Here is a 17012-nt window from a genome sequence, read left to right as displayed (position 1 = left end):
CGTGTGATGTGTAAATATTTAAATATTCTGAAGATATTATGTTTCTTGCATTAGTAATAATGTTTTACAAATTTGTTCAAAGGTTTAGAAAACGGGATAAATAAATGAATGAATTTAAGTTATCCTAAAATAGACTTCACCTTTAAACTCGATATAATTTCGTATTTCCATCTACATACACATTTATTTGACACAGACATGTTCTTGATCAGTTAAGTATCATTCCCCCTGTTAAGAAATGATGTGTTTGTGTGTGTAGAAAGATTAAAGAGAGCAGGGAAAGGGAATGCGATTTATCTTGGCCACACTGTTCGTTGTTGTACAATTATCTTAATTACAAAGGCCCACCACCCATAGTGAAAAGGTCAGAAAACACCACCCTCCTGCATTACACAAAGCTACAGCAATTAAAGAGAATCAAGGCTCTAATGAAGAAAAATGACCCGTAGAAGATCCAGTCTCAGACACGGCTGAATGACAGAGACAGACTTACTTTTCGTGCTCTGTGAGACAATACGGCTTTTTACACTGCGCTTAGTAAACTCAATAAATACGTCAGTATTTCTGTAAATCTGACAATCATATGTGGTATCATTTGAAAGCTTAGATTCTCTAGCTTCTAGAGAAGTGCACCATTTTGGAATCCATACCATCCATACATAAAATGACTTAACTTAGGCTGAAATTCATAATTTCCACATGTCATAACTCCTTTAAAATTATGTGCGTTTATGATCATGAACATTTTTCATTACGCTCAATTATGTCCAACATGTTCATGTTATATATCAAATGAAAGATCTTATTCTTATTAACAATTTCAAGCCGTAATGAGAGCTTCATTACTTCTCCCTGTTTTAGTTACAGGTGCCTGTGCTTTAGGGTTAAAGGTAACTGGAGAATTATTTCAAACCCTTTTTGGTCTGTAAAAGCATTCTGTAAATCTGGTACATGGGTTTCTCTCTCCACAACTGGCAAACCTCTGATTCAACGTCTCTTTCTTTCTTCCTATCTTTCTGTGTTTGCCCTGTGACAGTATGCCCTCCTGGTTTTTATGGGCACCGCTGCAGTCAGTCATGTCCACAGTGTGTGCACAGCACCGGGCCCTGCCAACACGTCACGGGTCACTGTGAATGCCTGGCCGGCTTCTTTGGCTCTCTTTGCAACAAAGGCAAGTAGCTGTTACTCCTATCTCTCTCTGCTATCTCTCTGTCTATATAGTCTCTTTACTAATGGGCTTCTCAGATCTTTAATGGCTCTCATAGAAAAAGCGTTAACTGTCCAATCAGTAGCTTAAACCACCTTAAAAACATTTTTGATCTAAATATTGATTGATTATCTCAATATTTATTTATTGTTTATAATATTTAGAGCGTTCATTTAAAATTCTGGTTTACATTGTAGCTTAATCTGGCCATGATCTGCCCACTCAGACAGTAAGAAACAGCCTAAATGTGACCCTGGATCACAAAACCAAGCCTTAGGTAGCACGGGAATATTTGAAGTAAAAGACAAAAATACATTGTACGTGTCAAGATTATCGATTTTTCTTTTATGCCAAAAATCATTAGGATATTAAGTAAAGATCATGTTCCAAGAAGATATTTTGTAATTGTACTATATTAAAGATATGAAAACTTTATTTTTGTGAGTGGATGGTCTACTACAGTGCCTCTGAATAACAACTTCAAAGGCCATTTTTTCTATATTTTAAATTTTTTGCACTCTCAGATTCCTGAGTTTTAAAAATTTGTATCTCAACTCATACATCGATAAAAATCGTATTTATTTAGCTTTATTCATCATAAATTATTCATTATGTAAAAAAACTAAATTTTGCCAAATAGACCCATAAGACTGGTTTTGTTGTCCAGGGTCACAAATGTCAATAGATCTGTCTGTTTTAGGTCGGGTTTGTCTAAAATATATTTTTACCATAATGATAAAAATAAATGAAACAATAGGACAGCAGTATGCACGTATGGTTAAGCACATGTAGTATTTAACTGACATAACTTTGGATATTTAGTTAAACCCTAACAAACCTGATAAAGAAATACCTGATTAAAAAAACTCTTGCACTCTTACTCGTGAATGTTGCTTAAAATTGGCCAATCAGATTAGAGCTCGGCAAATCAAGGCGGAACTTTCCAGTCTTGTGAGACAAAGTGCACTAGATGTTCATCAAATTGACTCTGGGCATCTGTCTCCCGCTGAAACTAATTATGTAATGATGATGTTTCAGAGAGAATGTACATAGATGATACACGGAGTTGACAGTTTACAGGTCTCACCTGTCATATTAAACGGGTCGCACTCTACCATTGTGTTTGTGTGTGTTTGTATGTGTGCTACCATTGGCATGGTGCCCATCCGTGGAACTCTCCGCTGACTCTGCGCCTCTTCTGTACAGAAAATAATTGCCATTATCACTGACACTCTGACAAATAACCTTCAGAGCGAAATCTGAATATTGCTGAGCTCATTCTTCCGAGTGAGACAAACAGTGAAGAGTCAGGTCGATCTCACCACTCTATTTTTGTTGAGCTCTAGCTTTAGAGACGAGATGGGGACAGAATCTCAAGAGATTCATTTTCGCTAATATACTTTATGCTTGGATATGAACATTTCGGTGGATCTATTGCCTTTTGTGATCTTTCATGCCCTTATGTTCAAGAGTACAGTAGATATTGATATTTACAGGCCTGACTTGTAACTTTGTGTGCTCCTGTGATGTAAAACGAAGCATAGATGAGAGGTTTCTTATTTTTTCAATAAAAACAAGAAAACTGTGTAAAGCGAGTTACTTTTTCTTGTCATTGTCACAGAGTTTGAAATATTAACAGTCAGCTTTGGCAGTGAGCATCACATCGTTTTATCAAATTGTATAACGATTGTACAGTTTTGCATCAGAAAGTATGAGCTTTTGATATCGTCTACAGGTTGAGCCAGTCCTGTTTATTGTAGTTTCGATGTGATTTCGTGATTTCAAGTTTCAGCTCAATGAGGCAAATTTCCAAATCAAACTAATGAACGCTAACATTCACCCAACGGAGACGTCCAGATGAAATATAGATGGAACTTCTCATAATAATTATCTAGTCTTTTCATGAATTAAGGAAAGGCAGCATGACTATATAGAATTCACTTTCATTGCTTTCAGAGCCGTCTCGAGAATAAATATTTAATACCTTAAAGGAGAGGAAGGAGAAGGTTCGCGAAAAGGCTTGTTTTAATTTGTCCAGATTATAATTACTGGAAGAAAGTCAGGGCCCGGGGGAAGTCTGGCTAGCCCACATACCTACTTTTTTGTAGTTTGGTCTGTGCTGCCGTCTTCAGCTGTCTTGAGCTCATCTCAGATCGAGCTAATGAACTTCAGATAGTCACAGTTGGAGTGAAACGGAACATGTGACATGAGGGGGCCACTAGCTAATAAGAGGCAGCTTTGAGTTAGTTGAAAGTGTTTTCACAACGAGAAGAGTGTGGATGTATGGTCATTAAAAGACACAAAGGTTTAGCTGCAACACTCCCTAGTTGTTCATATTTCTGATCTCCTGACACAACAGATGTTGATATGTTGAATGTGATGGATGATTTAGCAAGGGACCCCATTGTATGTACTTTACATTGTGACTTGAGAGAGAGAGAGAGAGAGAGAGAGAGAGAGGGAGAGAGAGAGGCACGTGAAAACACACGATTTGCTTTAATCTAAAATAAAATGTCTGATTGAGGAACATGTCAGAGTGTGGTGAGGAATTCGTTTTATTAAAAATGTACACAATTTTCTATTTTTAATTCGGCAGTACATCCGTCGTCACTGTTCTTCTCGGTGCCGAGCAGAGATGGCAAGATGGATAATTGGACAGTGTGACAGAAACACGTATTTGATTTCACTTTGAAGTACACACAGACACATGACTTCACCCCTTCATGTGTCTCTCTGCCTGAACCATCACAGTCAAGAATCATGAAGTATGTGATTTGTAAACATGACAGTTCATAATGACTTGATGATTCTTGACCTTCCAAAACAGCGCAAACAGCAGGCGTTCAAAACATTGACTTGTTTGTTTGAGTAAACATATGGCAGTTAGCCACACAATCGTTTACTAAATGGTTTACTCTGTGTCTCTGCGTATTATAGGGTAGAACAGTCTTAAAATTTTCATGTATGTTTTTTAAGATTTAAAGGAGCAGTTCACCCAAAAATGAAATGTATACCGTAATTGAATCACAATCATGCCAGTGTACATGTCTTCTTTTCTTCAGTCGAACACAAATCATAATAATAATAGTAATATTGCAAACCCTGGTGTTCTTGGCTGTATTTTTAAAAAGCTCCAAACCGTGCACATATAATCATAAAGTTAATCCACACAAAGTGAAACGACACATTTATGAGTAAAAACTCATACTGAGCATATTTACCCTGTACAAATTTTAAGTACAATCAACTTGGTTCATTTAAACAAGTTTTGGCTAGTGGTGAGTTTGTAACACTTGAAATTATTATAATTTGTTGAGGTTATGTAAGAAAAAATGAATTATGTGTTAAGCAAAGTTGATTGTGCATAAAGGGACAGTTCACCAAAAATGTGTGTTTTTTTCATTTACCCACCCTCGAGTTTAATATTTGAAAGATATTTGGAAGAATACTTTTAACCAAACAGCTCTTGGCCACAATCCTAAAAGTCAATGGTGGCCACGAATGTGTATTATTTTCACTCCACTTGTGTTTGTCTAAAGACAGACATACATATGGCATATGGGTGTGTTAATTATTTCATTTTGGGTGAACTATTCCTTTAAGATTAAAAACATTACACCCATTAACTTCACTGTGAATCACAAAAGATACTGTGAACTTCTGTTTAAAGGGATTGTATGTTCAACCTAAAGACACAGTAACATTACTGTAAACTATATTCATATATTTATGATATATTTCTGCTTTGTGTCTGTGCTGTGCGTTTCTGTTCCGTCAGTGTGTCCCAGTGGCAAATATGGGAAAGCCTGTGGTGAGATCTGTGTGTGTACAAACAACGGCACCTGCAACCCTATCGACGGTTCCTGTCAATGTTTCCCTGGGTGGACTGGAGACGACTGCTCACAGAGTATGAACCAATTACACCTTTTCTATTCTTTCTTTTACTTTCAATTTCACTTTCCTCTCTGCTTGTGCTTTCCTCTCTATACGTTCCTCTGTTTTGTACTCCCACATCCTGTCTTCCCATCCATTTTTTCATCCATTTCTCTTGTTCTGTCTCATGGGCACCTCACGTCACGGTGTCATGTAAATCATCGGCACGTCCATTTTTCTTTGCCAAATAACCCACAAGCGCTGCTGATGGAGACCAACAGTTTCCTCAATAAATTACTTGATGGCACACTCTCGATAATTTACACAGCGTATGAGAGCCCCGATATGAAACTGAGACGAGATCAACAGTGTCCTGCAGAATTTATACCTCCCCACACACCCCCTCCGCTGAAGCACGAGCAGTTAGCGCTGTTAATCTAATGGTGTTTGCTGCACATAAAAAACGCCTGTGACCGTTTGTTTGTGGAAAAGAGAGGGTGCCTGTTTTTAAATTATTAATTGTGAAAATTACCATTTTCAGCTTTATTCAGACAGAATTAAAAGGTTTTTTTCTTTAAACTATGGCCCTCATTTTACGCCTCATTTTGGCTGTATCAGCATCCCACTTTTTTTGTGTTTAAGAGATAAAAATAAAAGCCTGTACAATAGTATTCTGCTTTGACATACAGTTGGGTTATAAGTTGTAGTACACTTTGTAGAACCTGCCAAATGTTAATAATGAAAAAAGTTGTATAAATTATAAAAATTGCAGTTTGTTGAGTGAGCTACAGACCAGCTGTTTAGATCACAACATAAATTTACTAAACTAACCTGGTATGAAAAGGCTTTATGTGGGGAGTAGTAAATAAAAAACGAACTGCAATTTTTATATTTCCTATTCATTTATTATTCATATTGTGCAGATTATGTGTACCGTATGTAAATTTATGACCCCAACTGTAGATGTGTTCGATAAAATAATGTTTTATCATTTCTCAACCTCATGTTTTTCAAAAAGTTTTTTGCCAGAACACAAAAAGAGAGGTTAGTGACCGACAGACTCAGTCACCGTTTACTCTCATAAATATTTTTGTTTTTCTCATTTGTTCCACAGAAGTAAGAAATACAGGTTAAGAACAGGTTTGGAGGGCGATTATATGCCGATATATTTTTATTATTGGGTAAATTGTCCCTTTAAAGGCAAAGTGATTCTGTCATCATTTACTCTCCATCAAATTGTTTCAAACCTGTGTAAAGTGTGTTGTTCTGCTGAACACAAGTTAAGATATTTGGAAGAATGTTTGGATCCAAACAGTTCTGGGGCTCTTTTGACTTCCATGGTATCGGAAAAATGACAATGGAAGTCAATGGTGCCCCACAACTGTTGGTTTTCCACGTTCTAAAAACATTTTATTTTGTGTTCAACTGAGCAAATAAATTGATACAGGTCTGGAACAACTTGAGGGAGATAACAGAACTTACATTTTTGGGCGAACTGTCCCTTTAAGACGTAAAGGTGCCAACTTAAATTAACATTTTGTCCCCTCACAGAAATGCATACATACAGTTAAGTCCATAAATATATTATATTTGGACAAAATCAAATTTTTGTATCAAAGTGTATTTGAGTTTATAATGGATATTGTCTTAAAGTGCACACCCCCCGCTTTATTTAGAGTGTATACACAGCCAGATTAGCTGAAGGGTTTAGGAATTCTAGCTCTTTAACATGAACCTCCCCCCTTTTTCAATGTACCAAAAGTAATTGGACCGTTCAATCAAAAGCTGTTTTATTCACATATGTGGGCTTTTCCTTAAATAATTTCTTGATAAATAAAGCATTTTAAAGGTTGAGTTGATTCTACGTGTGGTGTTTGCATTTGGAAGCAGTTGCTGTGAACCCACATCATGGGGTTCAGGGAGATCTCCATGCAAGTGAAAAAGACCGTATCTAGATTAAAAGCAAAAAAATCCGTCAGAAAGATGCCATGAACAGCAAAGGAGGGGCAAAATGCCAGGAGTGGCAAAATCAACATTTCCGGACATTCTGAGGGAAAAAAACACACCGCTAAACTCAGCAACGAAACAATCCTGGGTGTCAATATGAGATCAGTTTGGCAGATTATGAAATTATACACTCCATGATTAAGAAAAACACCTTCGTAACGTCAAGACAAATGAATAATTAATCCGTATGCTTTCTTACTTCTGTTAAATCACCAAAAACACCAGTGACCCAGTGCCTGAGGAAGTGGAAATGGAATCACATTGCCTGAGCACTATTTTACTGAAGATGTTGTCTGCTCATATCATGAGATATTCCAAGCCTTCTCCATATCTTTTATTCCTTTTAGTCTTATGCAGTCTGAAATTAATTTGATCACTCCAAAAAATGCTTTTCGGCTATTTCAGACGTCTAATCTACACATCCTATTCTTGAGGAATTTGGCCGCTTTTAATGTTCTCTGTATCTTTCTGATGGATTTTTTGTGTTTTTGAAATCTAACTATGGTCTGTTTCGCTTGCATGGAGATCTCCCTGTCCACCATGATGTGGGTTCACAGCAACAGCATCCAAATGCAAATACACTCTTAATAAACTGTCAGTGTGCACTTGAATACAACATCCATTATAAAACTAACTCGAATACATTTTGATACACAGCTTATAAAAGAAAAAATGTGCCTCTGTCCAAATATTTATGGTCCTAACTGTATATATTTACCTGTATAGAGTTGTTTGCTTTTGACGGTGTCTCTGGCATCTGTAGTTTGTCCCATAGGCCAGTGGGGCCCTGACTGCTTGAACTCATGTAACTGTCACAACGGAGCCCAATGTAGTGCCTACGATGGAGAGTGCAGGTGCAGCCCAGGCTGGACCGGCCTCTACTGTACACAGCGTGAGTCTCTCTCATACACGTACATTCATCGATACACATTTCCAACAAGCCTATATTACACATACATACACACGAATACACACAAAAAACATCCACATACAATCCAATCACATCCAACATCATTTAAAGTGACACAGTGACATCTGCTGGCAGTGTATCAAAACTGCAGCTCAGATCTCTGTGCTCGGCGGTAAAGATGCAATGCAGAAGCCTTCTGATGTTATGATGGCACGGACGAGACCTAAAAAATAAATGCACGTATTTTTTATGTCAGTCATTTAACTCATTATATGACCTTGCTCAAGGCTGAAATCACAAACCATCAGCATGACACCTGCAAAAAAACAGCGATTCATCTTTCATTCGTTACGTCAATCATTTCAAAGATCTTGATCCTTCCTCCTCTGCCACTCTGTTTGAAACTTTTTTCTCTCCATGACAGCAGCGATATAAACTCTTTCCTTGAGAAGTGATGAAATCAGTTTGTGTTTTCCTGCAATGTTTGCTCCAGTGGGCTTGTTATCTTCAGTGGCCGGGCTGTGTTGCACTGTTGTGTATTTTTGCACTGTAAGTGCATGTAAACGTGCCTTAGCGAAGGTGGAAACACTGCCGTGCTAATGTGGTTTAATTAGGTAACATATTTGGGTCATTAGCCTGTTGCGGTATTGGCTTCATGGCTGCTGCGGGTTTGCTGTTGATGGTGCGTTCATCAACTCTGTGTTGTAGGTTAATGTAATGTAGCAGGATATCTCTTTCCTTCAGGCTGCCCCTCAGGGTTTTATGGGCGAGACTGTGCAGAGATGTGCCGCTGTCAAAACGGAGCTGACTGTGATCATATCACTGGCCAGTGTGCCTGTCGGACTGGCTTTATTGGAATCAACTGTGAACAGAGTGAGTGTTGTAAACTCCTTCTGAATGTGGGTGTGTATGTTAGGAGAATATCAGCTCGACCTTGCCCTTAACAGAGTTGTTCTCCTGCCATGATGGGGTTGATTATGTTGTTGCTGATGTGTGCATGTGTGTGTGTGTTTCCCATCCACCATCGCAGGCAGGGATTCACAGTTGTGTTTGTATGTGTGTGTTCTTGTTTTACGAAGTGTTGGCCTGGGGCTTTGGTTAATTGTATTTGTGCGTGTATGTTTTTTTCAGAGTGTCCTCCAGGGACGTTTGGCTACGGGTGCCAGCAACTGTGTGAATGTATGAACAACGCCACCTGTGACTATGTGACCGGAACATGCTACTGCAGCCCCGGATACAAAGGAATCCGCTGTGACCAGGGTAACAATCTTTCTCTCTCTCTTATTTCCTCTACATCCATTGTTATTTTTCAGACCAAATGCATAAATCAAAGGCACACGTTCACAAAGGTTCACCCGTTCTCACAATACATTTGAGAGACACTTTTCTGCAGAGTCATACCCATTGTTAATTTGCAGTGTTTTTTTGCTAATGCAAGCATCACCCTTTTATGGTGTACTGGTATTGCTTTTTCTAAACCCTTAACAGTAAAACTTTAGTTTGTACCACTGTTTGTAGTATCAACATCCCTGTTGAAAAAAACAGCATATCCTGGGTAAGGTATGTTTTGATGCTGGTAAAACCAGCTAAGGACCAGCGCATGACCAGCTAAAGACCACCACATGACCAGCTTAAACCAGCACAAACCAGCAAACCAGCATCAAAACATACCAAACCAGCATATCTTGGTTTTTTTAACAGGGATAATTGGGATATCTTAAATCAGAAGGGGTTTCTTGGTGAGAGACATTCTTTTTCTTTAAGCAGTAGGATTTGTGATTTCACCTAGAAAACCAAAAATGTTCATTAAAACACCCTAGTAACACCATAGCAAAGCTATAGCAACCACCCGAGTACCACCATAGGAATTCCCTAGCAGCACTCTAGCAATACTCTAGCAACCACCATACTAACATCATAAAAATGCACTAGCAACCTACCTAGCAATGCCTTGGCAACCACCCTCGTAACACCAGAGGAATGCCCTAGTAACACCACAGCAAAGCCCTAGCAACCACACTACTAACACCCTAGCAATATCCTAGTAACCACCCTAACAATCCGGTAGCAACCGCCCTAGCAACACCATAGGAATGCCCTAGTAACACCACAGCAAAGCCCTAGCAACCACATTACTAACACCCTAGCAATATCCTAGCAACCACCCTAAAAGTCCGGTAGCAACCACCCTAGCAACACCAAAGGAATGCCCTAGTAACACCACAGCAAAGCCCTAGCAACCACACTAATAACACCCTAGCAGTTCCCTTTCAACCACCCTCGTAAAAACACATGAATGCCCTAGTAACAACTTGGCAAAGCCCTAGCAACTACACTTATACCCTAGCAATATCCTAGCAACCACCTTAGTAACACCCTAGCAATGCTCCAGCAACCACTAACAATATACAGCAGAAGCATTGTGAGAGTAAATTAAGATTAGGCGATCAGTAAAGTATCTGGATTTATTTTATATAATATTTGAACCATGTCTGCTGTTTTGTACACAAAACAAGAGATTTAACTTGCATAACAATTTTCTTCAAATGTTCTCATGTGAATAAAAGCACTATGTTCTCCTGGTAATTTCAACGGAATTGTGTCACAGCTGCTCTGGTAATGGAGGAGCTGAACCCCTACACTAAGATCAGTCCCGCTCTGGGTTCAGAGCGCCAGTCCGCCGGGGCCGTCATGGGCATCATCTTCCTACTCCTCATCATCATGGCTATGCTCAGCCTGTTTGTTTGGTTCAGACAGAGACAGAGAGACAAAGGGCAGGACATGCCCAGCGTCTCGTACACCCCCGCCATGCGTGTCACAAACACTGATTACTCTCTCTCCGGTAAGAAACTCTGTTGGGAATATGAATCAAAATCATCAAATCCTGAATGAGGCCATTTAGTTTCATTCCCATACAGTGTAGTTTGGATTAGAGCTGTAGGTATAACGGCATGTTATTGCATTCAGTAATCTGCAGAGAAAACAGCTGTTTTGACAATACTTCATGGTTATGACAGTGCTTTACTGCAACAGACTGTCCACATGCTGATAAACTTCCTCAAAGTATTCAAATATTTTTTAATGATGCGAAAACAGCACATTTGTGGTTATTAAATACAAACTGCATACCCTGCTGAATAGACCAGCTTAGACCAGCATAAACGTATTACTAAATTGGTGGACATGCATAGTCATGTTATTTACCAGAAAAAAAGTTTTCCAAGGAAGCCCCCTGACAAAGTTTGAGGAATAGTTCACCCAAAAATACAGATTATTTAATCATTTACAGAACGTTGGTAACTTAAAACTGTTGGTCCCTTTTGACTTGTATTGGGTTTGTGTCCATACAATGGAAGTCAATGGGGACTCACGGTTTTTGGTTAACAACATTCTTCAAAATATCTTTGTGTTCTGCAGAAGAAAGAAAGTCATACAGGTTTGAAATGACAAGAGGGTGAGTAAATGATGCCCGAATATTCATTTTTGGTTGAACTATCCTTTTAATGGGCTAGATGTTATTTTTGATAATGTGGCTGTACAAAAAACTGAAATGATTAAAGTTAGTCAAATACTTTTAGTAGTTTTGAGCACCATCAACTTTTTCTTTTGTCTTGTAGAAACATCCCAGAGCACTAGTGCCGGTCAGTGCTTCTCCAATCCTAGCTACCATACTGTAGCACAATGCAACATCCCTTCCTCCTCCCCCAACAACCTGGACGGCAGTCTCACGCTTAAGGTGAGCACAAACACAGTTGTGTTACACTCTCTCATTTATAAAAGCTCTAAGAACCAAGCGTTTTCATTCAATTGGATGTTCTCTGATTTGTTCCCCTTTAGAAAGGTGACAAGAGCAATTCAGAATGGAGAGCTTACTGCAATCTCAATGACCTGGGTCAGTGTCCATACCTCATTTGTTATCTCAGCCACTATTCAAACTTTATCTTCCATCTGTTCCCATCAGACCGTACCTGAAAAGTTCTCACACGAATGTGAAATGAATTGCATGCATTATCCTGTTCTCCGCTCAACCAGTTCTGCTAAGTAAATAAGACGTTTGTTTTCTATTGAAGCCCAAGCCAATTGAACTACTTTTTATCCTGGGGGGGTTTAAGCCATGAAGTGATAGAAGTTTCTGTCACTGGTGCAAGACCACCGCCCGCTGCGGTTTTAATAAGCTTTTACTTTAGGTGGTACACGCACACGGGGAAAGGTCAGGCTTAGTTTACATTGTCCAAGGTCACTCGCTTGGATAGGGGAGAGAGGAGTTCATTACCGCTCTGACTTTCCAGCCCCTGCCCCCTCACCCCATTATGTCTACCTGCTGGTCTGATGATAAGAGCTCGGCCGAACATATGAGCCCTCGGAGACACGGGTTCGAGGTCGGGTATTTTCATCATTGTCTGTTAGGAGCTAAGAGAGGAAGTATAATAAGACCGTGACCACAAGTTCAAAATGGCTGTGACTTCATCTATAGTTATTGTAGGATGTTTCACTGTATTTGGATTATAGAGTTCTTATATTTGTCTTCTAACGATTGAGCTTCACAATACTTTATTTTAGATTTAGTTTCGTAATGAGACATATTTCCAAATAAAACTCAATTTTCATTGTGAAAAAATGAAGGGTGGATGTTTTATCTATCAGGATTTCATCGGATCATAAAAAGTGGGTTTTCCAATGGAGTCGGATCTGAATGGATGTGTAATTACAGCTGGTTAACATCCATTAACCCAGCTCAGATGACGTCATTGTAAAAGTTTAAAATTGTTTCAGGTTACAATTTGATAAAAGACAAAAAGGACAAACATTTCTTTATCACACACAATTATGATTTTAAAACAAACAGTATTTTCTGTTCTTATCTGAATTCATATTTAACATAAACAATCATGAAGCCAGGCAACACACCAGGCTTCAACCATGGCTTTGACTTTATCAGTGTGAAACTGTTTGATAAATATCATTTTAAGATTGTGACATCACCTTGAAAGCCTGGTAATGCTTCTAGATGGTCGCTTAAGAAATGTGATTCAGTCACATGATTTGGTTGAAGGTTAACTTGAAATACTGAATAGAGTTCATCCTGCCTATAAATGTGTGTTTCTGCTCAAATACTTAGTGGCATCACTGTAATAATTCTCCGATTTAGTTTGAACCTAAAGTCATATAACCATACACTAGCGGAAACACACTTGGTGAGAATGGCGCAAGAATGACTGAAATAACAAAATAAGGGTCAAGTATGAAGGTCAGGTTGTCACCTGAGTTTACACAAAATAATAAAATTGCCTGTATTTGACATTGTATTGTTGCTTGGTGACAGCATCTGGTCAGTCATTCCAAGGGAAGTGACATTTGTGCGAAAGAATGTTTATTTTTGTGCCATTTGATTTTAAAAGGTTACATATTTCCCCATATCAGTCCTGGAGGGACACATGGGATCATTGCCTGAGAGTTCCACATCTACTGGATCAGAATCAATATTCTATACATTTTCTGTCCATATCATTAAGACGTTACTCTGGAACTCTGGACCATTATAGTATCTAAGCATTTTTTGTAGCATTGCTTAAATACCTTAAAAGTAATGTTTGTTGCATTAAATAAAAGCGTTTGCCAAATCTATAAATGTGAGTTATAATACATTCTATATTGTTATTGGGACACGAATGACCCGATGTGCCTTTATTTATTTTCCACGCTAGGAGTAACAAGAGGAGACACACTTACACTGAGAGACAACAAAACCACCCGCACGGCCAAAGGTAATAACTCCTTTTTACTTTCAGAGATTTTCTGGGTCCTTAAAACAACACTGATGTGTATATATGTGTCATTTTAGTTTTACTCTGAATTGTTTTACAGATTTATAAACAGTCAGCAGGATCATCGTATTAAATAATTCTCATTCTACAGTGCAAGTTCTTTATTTTTAGATGCTGTACATGAGTAATGTTGTCACCATCTACTGTATGTATAGCACAGGCTGCTTCATCTAAATACAGAACTGCATTGGATCAGAACTGATGGGTGTGATGGGATTCGTCTGCTGATTTCTAACGTGATTTGTTTCCATAAACTGCTTCTTTTGCATCTTTGACCAGAGATGTAACTTAATTTCCCTGCAGTTCTGTATATTGTAAATAATAACATTTCATACATTTTTGTCTCTCACATCTCTTCTCTGTCCCAGAGGGCGATGCTCTGATTACATCTTGTGGAAATAATGAATCTGTGAATGTAATATCATTTCTTTGATGTGTGTAGATTATATAAAGGCCTCCATGTGCAGCTCCAGCTCGTGTTCCCTAAACAGCGAGAACCCGTACGCCACCATCCGTGATCCGCCCGGTCTGGCGTGTAAGCACACTGAAAGCAGTTACGTGGAGATGAAGTCTCCTGCTCACAGAGACCTGACCTTCTGCTCCAGCACCAGCTCAACTCTGACCACCGCCAGCCGGAACGTGTATGACGTTGGTGAGTCCGAACAGCCTGTTCTTACTCAAGGTCATTTTTATTTATTCTTTTTAACCAACAATCTAACTTTGATTTCTGAAGAGTAACGCAACTTATGTGTGTTGTACTGTGTTGCCTTTTGGGAACATGTAGTTTTCTTCTGAACTTCAATAAAACGAAAGCAAATTATAAGAAATTGTGCTGCTGGAATTAAAAGCGCAGTGTCTGAGAAACCAATAATATGCCGTTTATAAGTAACTCTAATGTTTGTAAATGTGTTAGATGGTGGGGTTAATTTTATTATTGAAGTTGTATAATTTTGTTATAAGTGTTTTAATAATATTTATGTTTGTTTATGCATGAGTAATAGTTATGATTTAGGTTTAAAAGAAATGCAAACAAATATATTATAAAAAATAAGGCTGTATGGGTCTAGCAGTGGGGATGAATTAGGATTTTATCAAATAAAACAATATTAAATATTAATGAGTGATTTTTCATTTATGCCTCAAGACTATTGAAGAAATTAATACTTAAAAAAAAAAATCAGACTACTTTCCATTGTGGTATCAAGTCGCCACTAGGGAACATTTCATTTTTATCATTATTTTCATGAGACACATTTTCAAAATGAGAAAAATTATTCTGTTGTTCCTTAATGGGTAACAGGGATTAGTGCTATTTGAGAAATTGAACTGCTGAGCAAACACATCTGACCTCGTCATCACCCTTCTCCCTCAGAACCCACAGTGAGTGTTCTTCAGGGACCCAATGGACTGGCGACCGGTTTCTCCCAAAGTCCTTACGACCTCCCGCGGAACAGCCACATTCCAAGCCACTATGACATCCTGCCCATGCGCCACAGCCCCACGCATACACCTCCAGACAGCCCCCCGAGCTCCCTGCTGTAGAGCCCCCTCCTCCAATGAACAGGGACTGAAGACTGGTTGCTCCGGGGTCTCTTTTTATTCAATATCTTTTTCTCTTCTCATCTCTCTTTCTCTCAAACACACATTCAAGTACAGATGCATGAGTAGATTATGTTGGACTTTCTCTTACTGAGGATGGAGAAATTGGACACGGACCGTACACTAGACCAACTGCTGAGATTTGGATACCAGCGAATATTCATTTTCATTCTCATCTATCACTGACTTTTTATAACAAGCTGTGTGTAATACATCGGGAAATTCAGGTGTAGGAAAAGCATCTTTGCTTAAAGGTCTCTGATTGGCTTTCGGGTGGTTCATGAGATCATGATACCGAGGGAATTTTTCATGGAAACATACCGGACAGTATGTTGATTCTCAATGATTTGAGCTCCTCACACTGGAAAAGATAATCAATGCAACTCAATGATCCAGAACTACTAACCTGGAGTTGGTATCGATTTGGAACGGAGAGCCAGGGGTGTCCGTGAGGGGGCAGTTCCCTGCACCCCCTGCGCAATTCAGCATTCAGAAATGAGGCCTTGGTGACAAAGCATGGTTTAAGAGAAATACAAAGAGTTCAATTGTACACCTGCAGTCATTACTTCAGTTAAGGGAATATTGATGGAGACTTTATAACACATTCACAAGACCGCTTATAAACCTAAACAGAAATATTTATAAAAGTTTATGAAGAGAGCCTGGGGTCAACATGAGCTTTGTAATACTGTAATGCTCATTTGTGTAACAACCTGGTGCTTTCTACTGTACATAGAAATTTATGACTGTTCCTATGAGTTATTTGGGTGCGTATGTCTCATGAATGTGGGATTAAGTTGTGTTTCTCAAGTAACGCTTTTCAGAACTATCAATTGTTTTCAGTTATTATTTGTATGTTTGCATTTTAAAACATCAGTTGGTGGGCCTCGAAGGGGTTTTATTTTGTGAATATGTATTTGATGTTTATTTATACTTTGTTAGTGCAAATGATGTTTTTCTTTGTTGTGTAAGTTAAACATATTTAAAAAGAAAAAATAGCATGAGCAAATAATGATACCCATAGTGACCAATTATTTTCACGTGCTTTTGCTGTTTGTGCACAGGATATATATTTGAACTCAACATTATATGTTAGCGCTCACGATAAAATAGACTCCAGGATCAGACCTCAAACATGTCCTTATAGTATAATAGATTCGGCTACGTGTTCCTTTCCTTGTGTATCAGTAGTGTGTTTTATGAGTCCAGCTTCTGTTGCGTTTATTTCAGCTTTGTTTTGAAGTGGCTGCATTCACTCACGATAGCAATAACATGGTGACAATCCTTCATAAATAAAACAATGCATTTCATCTAACCAAGTTTTACAGCTCAATTGCTCCCCATTAGCTTTTATAATTTCTTTCAAATGTTATGCATTTAATGTTCCAACCATTTAATTGCTGCTTGATGTTTTCTTACACAAAATGAACATAAAAGTCTCTTAAATAAAGAATTGTACATTATATATGGACACAATGTATAACTGCAAATTTGTGTGCACCTCTTGTAGATAAACCAAGTCTCTTTGAAATTGACATCATGAGGAACCTAAATAAAAGATATAAGTTATATATATATATATATATATATA

At 38.4% G+C, this 17012-nt stretch overlaps 1 protein-coding gene across 3 annotated transcripts in view; it reads left to right on the top strand.

Annotated features, from left to right (window-relative positions):
- Positions 1-16736, top strand: part of megf11 (multiple EGF-like-domains 11) — a 101501-nt gene extending 84765 nt beyond the window's left edge. Inside the window, exons 16-26 of one of the 3 annotated variants that reach the window (XM_056766727.1) lie at positions 1037-1171; positions 4986-5114; positions 7851-7979; positions 8742-8870; positions 9129-9257; positions 10606-10839; positions 11615-11733; positions 11835-11889; positions 13703-13762; positions 14265-14474; positions 15195-16736. In XM_056766727.1, coding sequence (XP_056622705.1) covers positions 1037-1171; positions 4986-5114; positions 7851-7979; positions 8742-8870; positions 9129-9257; positions 10606-10839; positions 11615-11733; positions 11835-11889; positions 13703-13762; positions 14265-14474; positions 15195-15364 — 1499 coding nt within the window. In that variant the 3' untranslated portion in view covers positions 15365-16736. The remainder of the gene's footprint in view (positions 1-1036; positions 1172-4985; positions 5115-7850; positions 7980-8741; positions 8871-9128; positions 9258-10605; positions 10840-11614; positions 11734-11834; positions 11890-13702; positions 13763-14264; positions 14475-15194) is intronic. The other 2 variants (XM_056766729.1, XM_056766728.1) reach the window with 2 other exon arrangements.
- Positions 16737-17012: the final 276 nt, after the last annotated feature.

This window comes from Triplophysa dalaica, chromosome 14, assembly GCF_015846415.1.
Source record: "Triplophysa dalaica isolate WHDGS20190420 chromosome 14, ASM1584641v1, whole genome shotgun sequence".
Classification (NCBI taxonomy): domain Eukaryota; kingdom Metazoa; phylum Chordata; class Actinopteri; order Cypriniformes; family Nemacheilidae; genus Triplophysa; species Triplophysa dalaica.
Note: the sequence above shows the minus strand (reverse complement) of the source record. Positions and strands in the feature narration are given on the sequence as shown.